This window comes from Oreochromis aureus, linkage group 11, assembly GCF_013358895.1.
Source record: "Oreochromis aureus strain Israel breed Guangdong linkage group 11, ZZ_aureus, whole genome shotgun sequence".
Classification (NCBI taxonomy): domain Eukaryota; kingdom Metazoa; phylum Chordata; class Actinopteri; order Cichliformes; family Cichlidae; genus Oreochromis; species Oreochromis aureus.
The window spans coordinates 17140844-17160200 of record NC_052952.1 but is presented as its reverse complement, the minus strand read 5'-3'; the positions used below and the strand labels follow the sequence as shown (position 1 = coordinate 17160200).

At 40.0% G+C, this 19357-nt stretch overlaps 1 protein-coding gene across 6 annotated transcripts in view; it reads left to right on the top strand.

Moving 5' to 3' along the window:
- LOC120442844 (chemokine-like receptor 1) overlaps positions 1-11340 on the top strand; it is a 28885-nt gene extending 17545 nt beyond the window's left edge. For 4 of the 6 annotated variants that reach the window (XM_039620229.1, XM_039620228.1, XM_039620226.1 and 1 more), the window contains 2 exons: positions 9538-9632; positions 9732-11340. In XM_039620229.1, coding sequence (XP_039476163.1) covers positions 9623-9632; positions 9732-10810 — 1089 coding nt within the window. In that variant the 5' untranslated portion in view covers positions 9538-9622 and the 3' untranslated portion in view covers positions 10811-11340. Of the gene's footprint in view, positions 1-1074; positions 1687-1707; positions 1858-9537; positions 9633-9731 lie in introns of those variants that run through there. The other 2 variants (XM_039620230.1, XM_039620231.1) reach the window with 2 other exon arrangements.
- Positions 11341-19357: the final 8017 nt, after the last annotated feature.

Below are 19357 nucleotides of genomic sequence, written 5' to 3'. Positions count from 1 at the left end.
CTGGTCTTTATTTATACATCAGTGGGTGTTTGTTCCTTACATTGGAATGTGGATGTTTAGGTGTGTGTGTGTGTGTGTGTGTGTGTGTGTGTGTGTGTGTGTGTGCGTGCGTGTGTGACCCCATAAACGACTTCCCTAAACCTGCTGGTCTGGAAAATCCAACAGTTCATCTATATGTAAAAAAGGCACTTAGACTAAAACTGACATAGCTACGTTTATCCTACCCTAAAACAATAAAAGAAGGTACAACCTTTCCCATGCTCCTAGGATGTGGGATGTGGGGGGTGAATGCCAGAACACTCTGGAATGCACACAAAAGTCCTTGCAGCCTTCTACAGATCACACATCCTATCACTACACAATCGATTATACACCTCTAAGCATATATGGAAACTTATATCATTAAAAGATTATACTGACTGCTAAGTACAATTTTCCATTGACACACACCATCAGACATTTGCGGCTGTTCAACTGCCCTCATGCATTCTTCTCTGTCCATTTCAATAACTTTTTTTAATGGTAATCACTGTAAGAGAAAGTTGGTGAAACTTTTAATTCACACTACATGAAGCCCCTCCTTGAATTGCACACTGCAGTCTGTAACTTCTCCCAAAGTCCATCATGGAAAAGAAGTACCGTATTTTTCGGACCATAAGACGCACTGTTGATGAACGGGTTTTAAATGTTTTAATTTTTCAGAAATCTCTCAGTCAGAACATTATGTTTATATCATGTTTAGGTGGAAACTAGCGAGCTAACTTCCTAGTAACTTCTAACTTCGTTAAATTTAATCTATTCTTCATCTGTTGGTTGCCCTTCCATGTTTTTAATTTTATAGAATTAAAGCATATGACTAACCCTAAAACCTTGGCCATTGTTACAATCGTGGGTCCTCTGACTGTGAGTCTGGCTTTCCTGAACAGCTGCTTGAGCCCCATCCTCTATGTTTTCATGTGTGAAGAATTCATAAAAAAAGCTTCGACAGTCCATATGTTTTGTACTCGAGAGTGCTCTGGCAGAGGACCATTTATCGTTTATGTCCACTCGCTCTGTGTCATCAACCTTTTCAAGGATTTCCCGGAAGTCAGATGCTGCTGCAACTTTGGAGAAGATCGACCCAGCTGCTTTTGAACCCTGCACAGAAAACAAAGTAGTCATCACTGAGGAGACACCAAACCCTGAATAAAAACTTACCTTTGGCAATATAAATTTAAATTAATTTTTTAATTTAAAATTTAATCTCAGGATGATTCAGATTGTAAATTTGTACAAAACAATCTAAAATGTCCACATGTTTTCTTGTTTTGTTTTGTGACCCCTACTGTTTTCTTTAGATTTTTCTAACTATTCCAGGGGAAATCTCACTATGCTCCATGCAGTAGTAAGAAAACTAAACTAGCCATAATAATAGAAAACCTATGTGGTTGTGCTGAAGCTTTGAATTGTGGTATTTAATTTGTTAAAATTAATTATGTAATCCATACAGTCATATTAAAATTTTTCATTTAAGAACAGCTTTATATTTGTGTATTTGAGTAGATTATTTCATGTTTATTAATATCAGCATCCACTGAACTGTAACCAGAGACTAAACTTTGAGCTTTTTGCATTTTTCAACCTGTGAATAAAAACGTGCTGATCAAGTACATTTGTCTGCCTGCATGATAAACCTGACTTACACCTTGTTTTTGTCTTATCTCACAGGATCAATGCTGTATCCCGGACTTGTTGCATCTCACAGTACAAAACGTGGCATTCAAAACATGGTATACCAAAAACCACATGATATCAATTAAAAACAGAAGCAGAAGAAAAAAATAAGTGTTGCACACTTAGATTAAAAGGAACTGAAACCCGTGTAACTTTGTGAGTCTGACTTCACTGTATATTCTGCAATACATAGACATAGTACATTGTTACACATTTGTGCACAGTCTCACACAGCTTTTGCTAGGCACACTGCACTACGGTGAGTGGCCTGGCTTGTTTACTCCCACTAGAGCTGCTCATTTTAGGAGATACTCTCTCTTGTGGTGCAATGGAGGAATAACTACTCTTCCAGCGCTACATCTCATTGGAGACTGGGGCATACATTGTTTTAAAATCACTAAAGAAAATACCATATTAGAAAATTCAGAACCTTTTAACAAAATACAATATTTTAAATAAAAAAAATATGGGAGATGCCTTGTTTTTATCAATAATGCATTTCTTGTATTTTCACTCTTCCCTCCAAAATTTAATGGCGTCCCGACATTCTGACACTATCAGTCCTTATGTGGCAACTATTCATTGCCTGTAGGGCAGGTACATCTCTTTAGGAGTCAGAGCTCAGCATCACTGCTAGCCACAGTGAAACACATGGTGAAAACCATTTATATACAAACAAGGTTCCAGGGAAAAGGACTGTTATTCAGTGACAATCAGTGACAATGTTTTTAAAAACAACATCACTATTAATTAATCTTTCTTCAGTAACGACTTTAGCTCTTGTTTTCCAGTTGTGGGTATTAATTATGCACATAATTAACCAGAATAATTGTCTTGTTTCTTTAAAAATTCATAATAAACCATACCTTACAGTTTTTATATTGTTTATCAATCTCAAAACCCGCAGTAGCCATTTTTTGTCTTCAATTTAATGCAAAGGTCAGGCACACCGTTCACTTTGCTTTTGTACATTAAACACCTTTTTGTTACCTCACGATTTGCTCCCCATATCAGTTTAACGCATAATTTATTGAGAACCATGATGACTTTCTGTGGTGGTGGAAACAGTGGCGAGGGATAACAATCTTGATACATTGTGGGTTTTGACACTGTCCACTTTCTGTCAAGGCAGGCAGGAGTGAAGAACCCAAATGCAGACTCATATACGGAAGCGAAAGTTAAAGTCAAAAAGCAGCTTTACTGCTGGCACTAGTAAACACAGAACTGAACTGAACAATACTACGAACAGAACACACAGGCATATATGACGGGACAGCACGACACTGACCAGGGGGAAGACTAGACACTATATACAGAGGATGAACAGGGGAAAGAGGGAGCAGCTGGGAGACACGGCTGGGGTTAATTACACATGACGAAAGCTAAACTGAATATGATGCACACAGACTGAGACTACCAAAGAAAAAAACAGGAAGTCCACAGAGACGCAGACAGACCTAACAGAGGAGGAATCACAAAAGCAAACCAAGACTAGAAATACAGAATCAAAACTCAAGAGACTAACAATGACACATCATAACAAAATCGAGGACAAATAATAATACAAAACCGAAAACACTGGGTCACCGACCCAGGATCGTGACACTTTCCACTAATCCAAATTCCCAGGACTTTAATTTAATCTTTAACCTCCATCCATATTATGGGTATCTTTACTGAGTAAGATGCTCTAACCTGGACATAACCTAGCTAGCTTTACAAAATTAACATTTCTACTCTCCTCACAAAACCGTAATGAAAACCTGAAACTTTACATTTTATGACTATTTTCCTGCAGTATTTAATGTATGACCTTGTCTGGGGTACTTCTTCATATGCTAAAGTAGGCTGTCCTAACTTGTGGTAAGTAAACATTAGGTTTTGTTTTCTCATTCTGAAAGGATACTTTTCACACTGACAGGTGACTTGGTCAGTGTCCTCTTGGTCACTGCATTCAGTCTCAAGTTGGGGTGTGTGTTCTGTGTCTTTATTGTTCTCTTGTGTCTCTATATCCTCTTCATGTTGGTTGCTCTAGTATCACTGTTCCACTTTCTGGATTGAACTCTGATGCCTCTGTCCACCATGGCTTTTTAAAATTTTCCCCTGTTCTGTCGGAGGTCCTCTGATTCCTCTCCATTCATTCTCATCCTCTGAACTGTGCTCTTGCTTATGTTCATGTTGTTTTTCTGTTGGTTTTTTTCTCAGTCCTGCATGTCAGTTGAATTTTTCCACTGGCAAGAAGTCACATGACTGCAGGAGGTTCCTGTGGACAACACTGATATGCCCCTTGATATTTTCTGGCTTGATTTCATATACTGGGCTATCCTTATGTTTCCTTTGTGTCACCCAAAACACTTAGAAGACCATGGAAATTCAGCTCATTCTGGGAGGGCTATCTTCTCACTGAAATTTCAGACCAGTAATCTGCACTGTGGGTATAGCTCTGTACCAAGCGTTTCACTGCCATAGAAAATTTTCCCTGGTCGACTCACCTTATAGGCTGTTCCTGAGGCCAGTTTGTAACCATTCTTCATGCAAGCCTTCCACTTCTTCATGGGAAGGGCTTTGGGCTTTAGCTGTGAGACCACAAATCATGTGAATGGGGAGTCTGGTGTTTCGCCAAAACAAGAGGAAGTAAGCAGTAACTTGTAAGCACCAACAGTAAGCAACCTGGCCTCGCTGCGCATACAGTTATAAGCATGGACCGCCTTTACCACAGATGCTTTCCAATCTGCTTTGCTCCCTCTGGGAGGTTGCAAAGCATGGCCAGCAGTATTCTACTGAATCTTTCTATCTGGCCATTTCCCCAGGGGTGGTATAGTGTGGTTCTGGATCCCTTAACTCAACTGTATTCTCCCAGCTTGGCAAAGAGTTTGTTTAAAAACTCTCTTTCCTGGTCCTGATGGAGCCGTATTGGAAAACCAAAGTTCAAGATGAAATCTCCAAATATTGTATCTACAGCTGTTTTGGCACTTTTATTTCTGCAGGGGTAAGTCTGAGCAAATCACGTAAAGTGGTCCATTGCCACAAGGATATATTCATACCCTCCCTTACTTTTCTCTAACAGTACAAACACTGTACGCTGTAGTGATGTTGATCAGGGGACTTCTGGTTGGCTTGTTGGGCCGCTTGTTTTTTAAACAGCTACACGCCTATGTTATGTAGTGTTCCATGTGCTTCTGCATCAGAGGCCAATAAAAGTGATCCCGAATGAGGGTCAAAACTCTCTCTGCTCCCATTTGATCAATGTCTTCATGTAGTTCTTTATAAACAAGCTTGGGCAGGAGTCGCTATGTTCCGCTGGGTGTTTTCCTGTACAGTTGACCGCCTTTATCAAGGTGCAGTTTCTGTTTTTCCCTTGCCAGGGCAGTTATCTCCTTGTTGCATTACGGGCAGAGCCAGGACTCACCTCCATGCAGCTAAACTGCCAGAGCCTAAGTCACACTGTTTAGGACCTCAGAAAATATTCTGCGGACTGATGGGACAAAAGTTGAGCCTTTCGAAAGTATTCAATCCCATTACATCTGCCATAAAACTAATACCATACCAACAGCTGATACTGTTATTGCCTGGTAAGACTTTGTTGCTTCATGATCTGGAAAACATGGCACAATAGATGAAAATGTTTATTCTGCTCTCCACCCAAATATCCTGAATGAGAATGTTCAACCATCAGTTTATGCCCTGAAGCTCAAACACACTTGTGTTATGTAGCATTAGGACAACAAAACACACCAGCAAACCCATCTGTGAGTGGTTAAAAACAGGAAATGAAGGTTTTCGAGTGGCCTAGTCAAAGTCTGGACTTAGATACGCTCGAGATGTTTTGGCATAGTCAGTCATGCTCAGAAACACTTACAGTTCTTGGTGTCAAGGATTTCACAGCCAGTTATTACTTTTTACACAGGACTAGGTTGGTTTATTTGGCTTTATTTCCCCTTGAAAAGTAAAATGATAAAAATGATTTCCTCACATTGTCTTTATGTAATATTAAAATTTGTTTAATGATCTGAAATATGTGTGGCAAATGTGCAAATGTTAGGACATCAAAACTGTTTGGACCCCGAGACCCCCTTCCTGGATGTCCCCATCCAGTCTGTGTATTCACAATCATCATCTATCTGTAAATAAACTCTTTCAACTTCTTTTGTGAGCCCTGCCTTTGAGTCCACTCACCAAGTGCCTGATGTGACGTGTCCAGTGATCACACATTTCATACCAGAGAGGAAGGTGCTGGGGAGGAGCGCTTTAAAATTGTGATATTATTGTTACAGTTCTGGGAGTTGCAGTAGGGATCGATGATGGTATGAATGACAGTTTATTGTAGTTTCCTAGTTAAGTGAAACATTTGTTCTCTCGGGTTCAAAGTTGGTAGTGAATTTGATGTTGTAAGGTACATTTCAAGTGTGCTGCAGAGGTTCACGTGACATTATGGACTTTGGTCACAAGGTGGCAGAATTGAGAAAGGTGATGGCTAAGCTGTAAAGATTTTGAAACATTACATTGCCAAAAGTATTCTCTGTAAACCCCTAACTTGAGTGACATCACATTCTTCAAACTATAAGGTTTAATTTGAAGTAGGTCCACCCTACAAATCTTCGGGAAAGCTATCCACAAGGTTTAGGAGTGTGTTTATGGGAAGTTTTGCCATTCTTCCCGATGCACATTTATTAGGATGAGAAATCCTGGCTCACACCAAACTTTACACTTGCCACAATGCAATTAGACAAGTAGCATTCACATGGGAACCACCAAACCCAGATTTGTCAGTGGAATTTCCAGATGGAGAGGTGTGATTGGTCACTACAGAGAACAACTCTCCACTGCTTTAGAATCTAGTGCCAGCCTACTTTACCGCACTGCATCTGATGCTTTCCATTGTGCTTGGTGATCTAAGGCCTGGAAGCAGCTGCTCAGCCATGGAAATTCCATGAAGCTCTCTATAGGCTGTTTTCAGTTGACTGTGGTCTGCAGCAACTGATTCTGCAGAAAGTGACTTCTACACACCAACTGCCTCAGCATACACTGACCCCACTGTGTGATTTTCCGTTGCCTACAACTTTATGGCTGAGTTGCTGTTGTCGCTTAAACTTTATTATAATACCACAAACAGCTGACTCTGGAATGTTTAGTAATGAGGAAATTTCATGACTGAACTTGTTAGTGGTTTGTCGCATTCTAGTCTGGTACCACGCTGGAATTCCCTGAGCTCCTGAAAGAATAGAATAGAATAGAATAGCTTTTTATTGTCACTGTTACAAGAACAGTGAAAGGCAGTTTGGCATCTCTCCATGTGTGTGAAGTACACAATAGCGTAAGTATTTACACCATAACAGACAAATTTGCATTTACACAAGAAAGATATGTTATACATACACCTGCAAACATACATGCACATACATAGATATATGTATATATACATATATGCATCTGTACATGCATACACACACATATTTCCACATACACACTTACATCTATATACATACACATACATGCCATCTAACTAGCAGGTGCATTGAGAGGTGCAGTGTGATCAGTGGTATTGCACATTGAGTGTGTGGCGCGGGGATGATATTGCACATTGAGTGAGGGTGGGGGTGGGGGGTGCTGTTGGAACTATACTAAATAATGTTATAATAAATACAGTTTAAAGAGGTAGGGGTGTTGTTTGCATTGAAAGCTTGCTGAAGCAGTCTGCATGGCTACATGCTTGATTCAAAACAAATTTCCCACGTGTGGGACTAATAAAGGTTATCTTATGGTAAATGGTAAATGGCCTGTATCACTTTTCTAGTCCCTAAGGACCCCAAAGCGCTTTACATATCCAGTCATTCACCCATTCACACACACATTCACACACTGGTGGTGGCAAGCTACGTTGTAGCCACAGCCACCCTGGGGCGCACTGACAGAGGCCCTCTTATCTTATATACACTGTTGCCATGGAAGTGATCAAAACACCTAAATTCAATGATCTGGATGGGTGAGTGAATACTTTTAGCAAAATAGTACTGGTCATCTTGTCTGTTTCACTTCCACCTTTCTGTGAAGCTGTGTTTGCATTTCTCTGGGTGAAGCTTTACATGCATAGAGAATAATGATGTCATAATGCTGTGTAAAGTTCTTGGTAAATGTGTGTCTGCTTATGTGAACTTTTAAGGAGTTACCCATCCATATTTACTTATGATCTATGTTTTGTATTTATTTATTTATTTATTTTTTATTGACCTGTTGGTGCTAATGTCTTATACTTGCTTAGTGCCTATAGGCCACCATCAAAGGTAGGCAGATGCTTGGAGCCCAATGGCCATACTTTGACATTTAACAATAGTTATCTTAGCTAGCACCTTAGTGTGTCTTGCTAGGCACACCAGAGTCTGTTGTTACTGAGTCAGGTGCACCAAACTGGGAGTCAGAGTGGGAAAAGCAGCAGTTGACTGCACTGTCTTGAATTCTTAGTACACATGACTGTTAAAGTTGATCAGTCAGTGACTTCCCACATTCACACCTCTAATTTCACACCTCTAAAAGGTGTGAAAGCAGGTACTTTCAATCAAAAGGAAAACATTAATATAATATCTTGATGCATTCTCAATCATCCAAGAAAGTAAATCTCTGTTTGTGTCGGGGGACCCGATCCTTGGGGTGGACCAGTTTTTGGGGCAGCGTATTTTGGGGTTTAAAAGCCACAGAGACCCGGTGTTTAGAAAAAATGCGTCTCAACTGTTCCGATACTCCTGACACATATGGGATCACTACAGGTTTTCGCCTGGGCAGCGGTTGTCCTTCTCTCCCGGATTGGCTGGAGCTTTCTTTAGGTGCCTTCCCAGCTTTGACAAAAGTCCAGCTGGGATAACCACATTTACTCAGACTGGGTGTCATCAGGACGCTACAACACAGAGCGAACACCATCCCCACTGACACAGCGGCCAGGGAGGCAGAAGAACAGCACATCAAGAAGGCCCTGAGTAAATGTGGTTAAGGATCGGGTCCCCCGACACAAACAGAGTAACATAGTGTACGCTGTTAAGTGCCAGGAGGATTGCCAGGATTTATACATCGGGGAAACCAAACAACCTCTAGCGAAGCGGATGGCACAACACAGAAGAGCAACCTCGTCAGGCCAGGACTCTGCAGTTTATTTACACCTAGAGGCCAGAGGACACTCTTTCAAGGATGAGGATGTAACATCCTGGACAGGGAAGAACGCTGGTTTGAGTCAAGGAGGCCATTTACGTGAAAAGGGAAAGACCATCTCTGAATCGAGGAGGGGGCCTAAGGGTACATCTTTCGCCATCTTACAATGCTGTGATTGCAGCCATTCCCCAACTCTCTGTGAATGGTACTCATGGCCATTGATCAGTGGTCTTTGATCAGTGGGTTTTGGTCAGTGATTGTTGATCAATGGTCATGGGAATTTGCATAATTATGATTAAGGAACTGACCTCACAGCCCATTGTTCCTTCAGTGGGCTGGTTTCAGTCATTATGCAAATGTACTGTTTATAAGATTGGGGAAACCTGCAGTCAGCTGAGACTGAAGAAGTCACTGGATGAGTGACGAAACGTTTCTCCCACAAAACGCTACGTCCAGATGAACAGAATCAACTTTTGGAGATTAATATAATATATGTGTAATTACAAAAATTTCTCAGTGAAATATGATAACACTCTTAGTGAAATAAATACTGCTCTTCTAAGACTTGTTGAACCTTTCAGTTTAATCATAGAAAAGTTAAATAGTATCCAGCAAATATATCACTCAGCCTTTCCTGGTGCATGAGCATATTCTGAGGTGTTTCTGTTCTCTGTTGCATAAACTGAGAGGGAGGAGTAATGCCAGCAAATATAAGCAGCAAAAGACAGAGACCAGTGCAGATTAAAGACAGACTCTCTCAGCTAAAAGGAACATGGGGTCTGGTGAGAAACTTTCAACATATATTAGCATTTCTTTTAAACTATGTCAGCTAAAAGATAATATGATCTTTTGATAAACTGAATAAAATGATTTTGTTTTAGGTAACATCAGTTCGGCTGCAAATCCATCATCTGGACTGGAAGCAGCTTCCAGACACATAGAAACAGCCTCCATTGTCATCTACTGTGTGATTTTTATAGTTGGAACTCTGGGCAATGCTCTGGTCATCTACGTGACGGGCTTCAAAATGAAGAAAACAGTGGAAACAGTTTGGTTTCTCAACCTGGCCATAGCTGACTTCCTCTTCACGGCCTTCCTGATTTTCTCAGTCATTTCTCTCTCTCAGGGTCACCGATGGCCTTTTGGACAATTCATGTGCAAGTTCAACACCTTTGTGAGTGTAGTCAACATGTTTGCCAGTGTCTTCATTTTAACAGCCATGAGTCTGGATCGTTGTTTGTCCATCTGTGTGGTGGTGTGGGCACACAACAAACGCACAGTCTGCAAAGCTCGGCTCATATGTGTTGGTATCTGGGTGATTGCTGCGGTCTGCAGCACTCCTTATGCCACTTTTCGCACTTTGTTGGAACATAATGGGGCACATTACTGTGGTTATTCTGTGACACATGAACAGAAATGGAGTCTCCACATTTTTCGCTTTCTTATGGGCTTTGTGATCCCATTCTTGGTAATAGTTGTGTCTTATGTGGCCATAGGCATACGTGCAATGCGCATGTCAAGGACAAGGAGAAGCAGATCTCGCCGAATCATTTTCTCCATCATTTTTGCATTCTTCATCTGTTGGTTGCCCTTCCATGTTTTTAATTTTATTGAAGTAAAGCATATGACTAACCCTAAAACCTTGGCCATTGTTAGAATCGTGGGTCCTCTGACTGTGAGTCTGGCTTTTCTGAACAGCTGCTTGAACCCCATCCTCTATGTCTTCATGTGTGAAGAATTCATAAAAAAGCTTCGACAGTCCATATGTTTTGTACTCGAGAGTGCTCTGGCAGAGGACCATTTATCGTTTATGTCCACTCGCTCTGTGTCATCAACCTTTTCAAGGATTTCCCGGAAGTCAGATGCTGCTGCAACTTTGGAGAAGATCGACCCAGCTGCTTTTGAACCCTGCACAGAAAACAAAGTAGTCATCACTGAGGAGACACCAAACCCTGAATAAAGACTTACCGTTGGCAATATAAATTTGAATTAATTTTCTAATGTAAAATTTAATCTCAGGATGATTCAGATTGTAAATTTGTGCAAAAAAATCTAAAATGTCCACGTTTTCTTGTTTTGTTTTGTGACCCCTACTGTTTTCTTTAGATTTTTCTAACTATTCCAGGGGAAATCTCACTATGCTCCATGCAGTAGTAAGAAAACTAAACTAGCCATAATAATAGAAAACCTATGTGGTTGTGCTGAAGCTTTGAATTGTGGTATTTAATTTGTTAAAATTAATTATGTAATCCATACAGTCATATTAAAATTTTTCATTTAAGAACAGCTTTATATTTGTGTATTTGAGTAGATTATTTCATGTTTATTAATATCAGCATCCACTGAACTGTAACCAGAGACTAAACTTTGAGCTTTTTGCATTTTTCAACCTGTGAATAAAAACGTGCTGATCAAGTACATTTGTCTGCCTGCATGATAAACCTGACTTACACCTTGTTTTTGTCTTATCTCACAGGATCAATGCTGTATCCCGGACTTGTTGCATTTCATAGTACAAAACGTGGCATTCAAAACATGGTATACCAAAAACCACATGATATCAATTCAAAACAGAAGCAGAAGAAAAAAATAAGTGTTGCACACTTAGATTAAAAAGAACTGAAACCCGTGTAACTTTGTGAGTCTGACTTCACTGTATATTCTGCAATACATAGACATAGTACATTGTTACACATTTGTGCACAGTCTCACACAGCTTTTGCTAGGCACACTGCACTACGGTGAGTGGCCTGGCTTGTTTACTCCCACTAGAGCTGCTCATTTTAGGAGATACTCTCTCTTGTGGTGCAATGGAGGAATAACTACTCTTCCAGCGCTACATCTCAATGGAGACTGGGGCATACATTGTTTTAAAATCACTAAAGAAAATACCATATTAGAACATTCAGAACCTTTTAACAAAATACAATATTTTAAATAAAAAAAATATGGGAGATGCCTTGTTTTTATCAATAATGCATTTCTTGTATTTTCACTCTTCCCTCCAAAATTTAATGGCGTCCCGACATTCTGACACTATCAGTCCTTATGTGGCAACTATTCATTGCCTGTAGGGCAGGTACATCTCTTTAGGAGTCAGAGTTCAGCATCACTGCTAGCCACAGTGAAACACATGGTGAAAACCATTTATATACAAAAAAGGTTCCAGGGAAAAGGACTGTTATTCATCTGTCCAATCATTTTCCTCCTCAGATTAGTGACAATGTTTTTTAAAAACAACATCACTATTAATTAATCTTTGTTCAGTAACGACTTTAGCTCTTGTTTTCCAGAATAATTGTCTTGTTTCTTTAAAAATTCATAATAAACCATACCTTACAGATTTTAGATTGTTATCAATCTCAAAACCCGCAGTAGCCATTTTTTATCTCTGTTGTTCTGTAGCAGTTTAAAATTAATTGGTCCAAAGTCGTCTTCATCACAGTGTAGCATGGGCCATTTCTTTGTGGTAACATAAAAGCACCAGTGATCCACTGCTCTGACAGGAAGTTGCCCAACAGAGATAAGTTTTCAGATATAACTTCGTCATAGATATTTTTAACACTTTGAGAATGTTCTTCTTCACTCGCATATTTATACTGTGTTAAACCCCCATTCTTATTGTCATTAATTATACTATAAATTTGTTTTGGACATTGATTCTGATTCTAATTTATGTTAAGCAGTGTTGGTCAAGTTACTTGAAAAAAGTAATCAGTAACTAATTACTGATTACTTCCCCCAAAAAGTAATCCCGTTACTTTACTGATTACTTATTTTCAAAAGTAATTAATTACTTAGTTACTTAGTTACTTTTTAAAAACATGATTTACAACCTGAATAGGTGATAATGCGATAGAACTTTCAGCCCAATTCTACTTTTTCTGCATAATCCATCATACAAAATGTAATCAAATGGAAAAGTCTCTTTTTAAACCTTTAAACTTTAAATCTTTTAACTTTATGCATCAAGCAAAAATTAAATTATATACAACATTCTCTGACTGGAAGAAATTTATTTAACATTTAAACCTATTTTCTGCACATTTCAGCACATAAAATAAAACATTTTTTTGTGTTTACACTCACTCTTTCAAATAGATGCAAGTAAAACACAGCAGAAAATAAATAAAATCAAAGACTAGCGGTCCTGTTGCTCTATTTTCACCTATAAAGCAGGAGTGGGTCAGGCGGAGGTTTACCCTGGTGCAGGTGTGCCGCAGCGGTCAGTGGAAGAATCCGCGAGTTTCTCTGTGAATTTCACATTACGTCGTAGCGCACTCGGTGCTTTCTTGGAAGTTTAGGGGTTTAAAAAGAAGTTTTCTTCCCACGCAGTGAACAGTGGACACTAATGTTTTTGTCACTTTTTATGGAATCAAACTCAAAGTAAGGTCAGTATTTCCACGCTTTAAACGCGGCATGCTACACTCTGTACGCACTCGATATATTATGATCTGCACACAGCTGTTGTCATGAACATCGCACTCGCTTACGTCACTGTCATGAGACGTTCTGGCAAAAAATCACGGTTTTAGTAAGGCAGTAACGCAGCGTTCCTACGTGAAAGTAACGGTAATCTAATTACCGTTTTTGCAATAGTAATCCCTTACATTACTCGTTACTTGAAAAAAAGCAATCAGATTACAGTAACGCGTAACGCGTTACTGCCCATCTCTGATGTTAAGCTATTTCCATTGCTCAAGCATGTCTCCAAAAAGGAGTTTGTAGGATGGCACACCAGATCTAGCTTTCCCTTTCAATTAGCCCCTCAGGGCCTTGTTCTTGTTTGTTTTCCTGCTCACACAAGCACTACACACGTTTTTGTTAAAAGAGATTTTCAATTTAATGCAAAGGTCAGGCACACCGTTCACTTTGCTTTTGTACATTAAACACCTTTTTGTTACCTCACGATTTGCTCCCCATATCAGTTTAACGCATAATTTATTGAGAACCATGATGACTTTCTGTGGTGGTGGAAACAGTGGCGAGGGATAACAATCTTGATACATTGTGGGTTTTGACACTGTCCACTTTCTGTCAAGGCAGGCAGGAGTGAAGAACCCAAATGCAGACTCATATACGGAAGCGAAAGTTAAAGTCAAAAAGCAGCTTTACTGCTGGCACTAGTAAACACAGAACTGAACTGAACAATACTACGAACAGAACACACAGGCATATATGACGGGACAGCACGACACTGACCAGGGGGAAGACTAGACACTATATACAGAGGGTGAACAGGGGAAAGAGGGAGCAGCTGGGAGACACGGCTGGGGTTAATTACACATGACGAAAGCTAAACTGAATATGATGCACACAGACTGAGACTACCAAAGAAAAACAGGAAGTCCACAAAGACGCAGACAGACCTAACAGAGGAGGAATCACAAAAGCAAACCAAGACTAGAAATACAGAATCAAAACTCAAGAGACTAACAATGACACATCATAACAAAATCGAGGACAAATAATAATACAAAACCGAAAACACTGGGTCACCGACCCAGGATCGTGACACTTTCCACTAATCCAAATTCCCAGGACTTTAATTTAATCTTTAACCTCCATCCATATTATGGGTATCTTTACTGAGTAAGATGCTCTAACCTGGACATAACCTAGCTAGCTTTACAAAATTAACATTTCTACTCTCCTCACAAAACCGTAATGAAAACCTGAAACTTTACATTTTATGACTATTTTCCTGCAGTATTTAATGTATGACCTTGTCTGGGGTACTTCTTCATATGCTAAAGTAGGCTGTCCTAACTTGTGGTAAGTAAACATTAGGTTTTGTTTTCTCATTCTGAAAGGATACTTTTTCACACTGACAGGTGACTTGGTCAGTGTCCTCTTGGTCACTGCATTCAGTCTCAAGTTGGGGTGTGTGTTCTGTGTCTTTATTGTTCTCTTGTGTCTCTATATCCTCTTCATGTTGGTTGCTCTAGTATCACTGTTCCACTTTCTGGATTGAACTCTGATGCCTCTGTCCACCATGGCTTTTTAAAATTTTCCCCCTGTTCTGTCGGAGGTCCTCTGATTCCTCTCCATTCATCCTCATCCTCTGAACTGTGCTCTTGCTTATGTTCATGTTGTTTTTCTGTTGTTTTTTTTCTCAGTCCTGCATGTCAGTTGAATTTTTCCACTGGCAAGAAGTCACATGACTGCAGGAGGTTCCTGTGGACAACACTGATATGCCCCTTGATATTTTCTGGCTTGATTTCATATACTGGGCTATCCTTATGTTTCCTTTGTGTCACCCAAAACACTTAGAAGACCATGGAAATTCAGCTCATTCTGGGAGGGCTATCTTCTCACTGAAATTTCAGACCAGTAATCTGCACTGTGGGTATAGCTCTGTACCAAGCGTTTCACTGCCATAGAAAATTTTCCTGGTCGACTCACCTTATAGGCTGTTCCTGAGGCCAGTTTGTAACCATTCTTCATGCAAGCCTTCCACTTCTTCATGGGAAGGGCTTTGGGCTTTAGCTGTGAGACCACAAATCATGTGAATGGGGAGTCTGGTGTTTCGCCAAAACAAGAGGAAGTAAGCAGTAACTTGTAAGCACCAACTGTAAGCAATCTGGCCTCGCTGCGCATACAGTTATAAGCATGGACCGCCTTTACCACAGATGCTTTCCAATCTGCTTTGCTCCCTCCTGGAGGTTGCAAAGCATGGCCAGCAGTATTCTACTGAATCTTTCTATCTGGCCATTTCCCCAGGGGTGGTATAGTGTGGTTCTGGATCCCTTAACTCAACTGTATTCTCCCAGCTTGGCAAAGAGTTTGTTTAAAAACTCTCTTTCCTGGTCCTGATGGAGCCGTATTGGAAAACCAAAGTTCAAGATGAAATCTCCAAATATTTTTTCTACAGCTGTTTTGGCACTTTTATTTCTGCAGGGGTAAGTCTGAGCAAATCACGTAAAGTGGTCCATTGCCACAAGGATATATTCATACCCTCCCTTACTTTTCTCTAGATGCAATAAACAAATGGAGACCATCTCAAACACTGTATGTTGTAGTGATGTTGATCAGGGGACTTCTGGTTGGCTTGTTGGGCCGCTTGTTTTTTAAACAGCTACACGCCTATGTTATGTAGTGTTCCATGTGCTTCTGCATGTGAGGCCAATAAAAGTGATCCTGAATGAGGGTCAAAACTCTCTCTGCTCTCAAATGATCAATGTCTTCATGTAGTTCTTTATAAACAAGCTTGGGCAGGAGTCGCTATGTTCCGCTGGGTGTTTTCCTGTACAGCTGACCGCCTTTATCAAGGTGCAGTTTCTGTTTTTCCCTTGCCAGGGCAGTTATCTCCTTGTTGCATTACGGGCAGAGCCAGGACTCACCTCCATGCAGCTAAACTGCCAGAGCCTAAGTCACACTGTTTAGGACCTCAGAAAATATTCTGCGGACTGATGGGACAAAAGTTGAGCCTTTCGAAAGTATTCAATCCCATTACATCTGCCATAAAACTAATACCATACCAACAGCTGATACTGTTATTGCCTGGTAAGACTTTGTTGCTTCATGATCTGGAAAACATGGCACAATAGATGAAAATGTTTATTCTGCTCTCCACCCAAATATCCTGAATGAGAATGTTCAACCATCAGTTTATGCCCTGAAGCTCAAACACACTTGTGTTATGTAGCATTAGGACAACAAAACACACCAGCAAACCCATCTGTGAGTGGTTAAAAAACAGGAAATGAAGGTTTTCGAGTGGCCTAGTCAAAGTCTGGACTTAGATACGCTCGAGATGTTTTGGCATAGTCAGTCATGCTCAGAAACACTTACAGTTCTTGGTGTCAAGGATTTCACAGCCAGTTATTACTTTTTTACACAGGACTAGGTTGGTTTATTTGGCTTTATTTCCCCCTTGAAAAGTAAAATGATAAAAAATGATTTCCTCACATTGTCTTTATGTAATATTAAAATTTGTTTAATGATCTGAAATATGTGTGGCAAATGTGCAAATGTTAGGACATCAAAAACTGTTTGGACCCCCGAGACCCCCTTCCTGGATGTCCCCATCCAGTCTGTGTATTCACAATCATCATCTATCTGTAAATAAACTCTTTCAACTTCTTTTGTGAGCCCTGCCTTTGAGTCCACTCACCAAGTGCCTGATGTGACGTGTCCAGTGATCACACATTTCATACCAGAGAGGAAGGTGCTGGGGAGGAGCGCTTTAAAATTGTGATATTATTGTTACAGTTCTGGGAGTTGCAGTAGGGATCGATGATGGTATGAATGACAGTTTATTGTAGTTTCCTAGTTAAGTGAAACATTTGTTCTCTCGGGTTCAAAGTTGGTAGTGAATTTGATGTTGTAAGGTACATTTCAAGTGTGCTGCAGAGGTTCACGTGACATTATGGACTTTGGTCACAAGGTGGCAGAATTGAGAAAGGTGATGGCTAAGCTGTAAAGATTTTGAAACATTACATTGCCAAAAGTATTCTCTGTAAACCCCTAACTTGAGTGACATCACATTCTTCAAACTATAAGGTTTAATTTGAAGTAGGTCCACCCTACAAATCTTCGGGGAAAGCTATCCACAAGGTTTAGGAGTGTGTTTATGGGAAGTTTTTGCCATTCTTCCCGATGCACATTTATTAGGATGAGAAATCCTGGCTCACACCAAACTTTACACTTGCCACAATGCAATTAGACAAGTAGCATTCACATGGGAACCACCAAACCCAGATTTGTCAGTGGAATTTCCAGATGGAGAGGTGTGATTGGTCACTACAGAGAACAACTCTCCACTGCTTTAGAATCTAGTGCCAGCCTACTTTACCACACTGCATCTGATGCTTTCCATTGTGCTTGGTGATCTAAGGCCTGGAAGCAGCTGCTCAGCCATGGAAATTCCATGAAGCTCTCTATAGGCTGTTTTCAGTTGACTGTGGTCTGCAGCAACTGATTCTGCAGAAAGTGACTTCTACACACCAACTGCCTCAGCATACACTGACCCCACTGTGTGATTTTCCGTTGCCTACAACTTTATGGCTGAGTTGCTGTTGTCGCTTAAACTTTATTATAATACCACTGTAAGAAAGAGGACTCCCTTACTACATTTATTTGTATTATATTATCTGTATAGCACTTTAGAGCACACCTTTCACTTTATTAAAAGCACCTTATCAAGCACTTTATTTAGCATTGCACTTTAAGCATGGATTTGCACAGTAAAACATTTGCACACAAGAAGTTTAAATATTTATTGATTATTTATTGGGAATTTTAAAATCAGTTGGTAGCCTTGTTTCAGCTCCTGCACAGCTGCTCCTCATCAAGGAATGTGGTGGTTGTCTGTCAGGAAAGAAGACTGGTGATTGAGATTGTGATTAACGTTTACTAGTGATGGGTCCTGCAACACTGACGCACCGACGCTTGTATCAAGCTCACCTAGCGAAGCCTGTATCGGTGCGTGCGTCGCTTTAAGAAAAAGTCACGTGATCGATACAGCTGCTGTATCGCTCATTGCCAACGCGCCAAACTGTGTTTAAAAAGTACCGCATCCGCATCTGTCAACGGAATGAGTCGCCACCAAAAAAACACGAAATTACTCTCGCAAAGATTAAAAAAAAACCCCCAAAAAACCACATCTCTCCATAACAAAATGGAGCCCAAAAGAAAAAGAAATGTTTCTGCTGTGTGGGATCATTTTGATCTTTTAACTGCAAATAAGGTAACTGTTTGTCTGTCTTTGTTTCAGTGTAATCTATCAGAATAGGAAAAACAGCAATGTGAGTTGAAGTGTAAATTATTTATTTCATTTTATGCAGGTTAAATGCCGAATCTGTTCTGCGGAGCTTTCTTACACAAACAAAAGCACCTCCTCAGTGTTTAGGCATTACAGAGCCAAACATGAAAATGAGGAGACAAACACACCGAGAATGAACACAGGTCGGCCTATATTGACACTGAACAGCTTTATCATCATTGTTTTTTTTTTTTTAAATTAATATGTGTTTTATTATTTTGAAATCAAGCATCTAGGAAGACTGTTTTGGACCAGGCAGTCCTGAATTTTATTATAAGGGACTGCCAACCCCTTAGTATTGTGGAGAGTGTCGGAGAGAAACATTCCAAGATCAGAGGATCCTTTAACGTACTGGGGGAATAGGAAGACATCTTATCAGAACTTTTTCCACCTGGCTTTACAGTTTTTGTGTACCCCAGCTTCATCTGTGCCTGTGAGTTTTCCAAAGCTGGGGAAATGGTGTCAAAAAATGCAACAGACTGAATGCAAAAACATTGGATAAACTTATTTTTCTGAATAGAATTTTATAATAAACTCTGAGTCAAATGGGTAATATTACATTCACAATACTTTCATTTTAATTTTCACTTAGTGTCATTCACAATATATTTTATAGATGTCTACAATATTTGAAATGTAAAAGATATAAAATGATTCCATGGAAAGTACAATACCTTACAGTGTACAAGTATAGGTCATTGAATCAGTGTCTGTTGTGAGTCTCAAGTAAGTTGCCTGCAA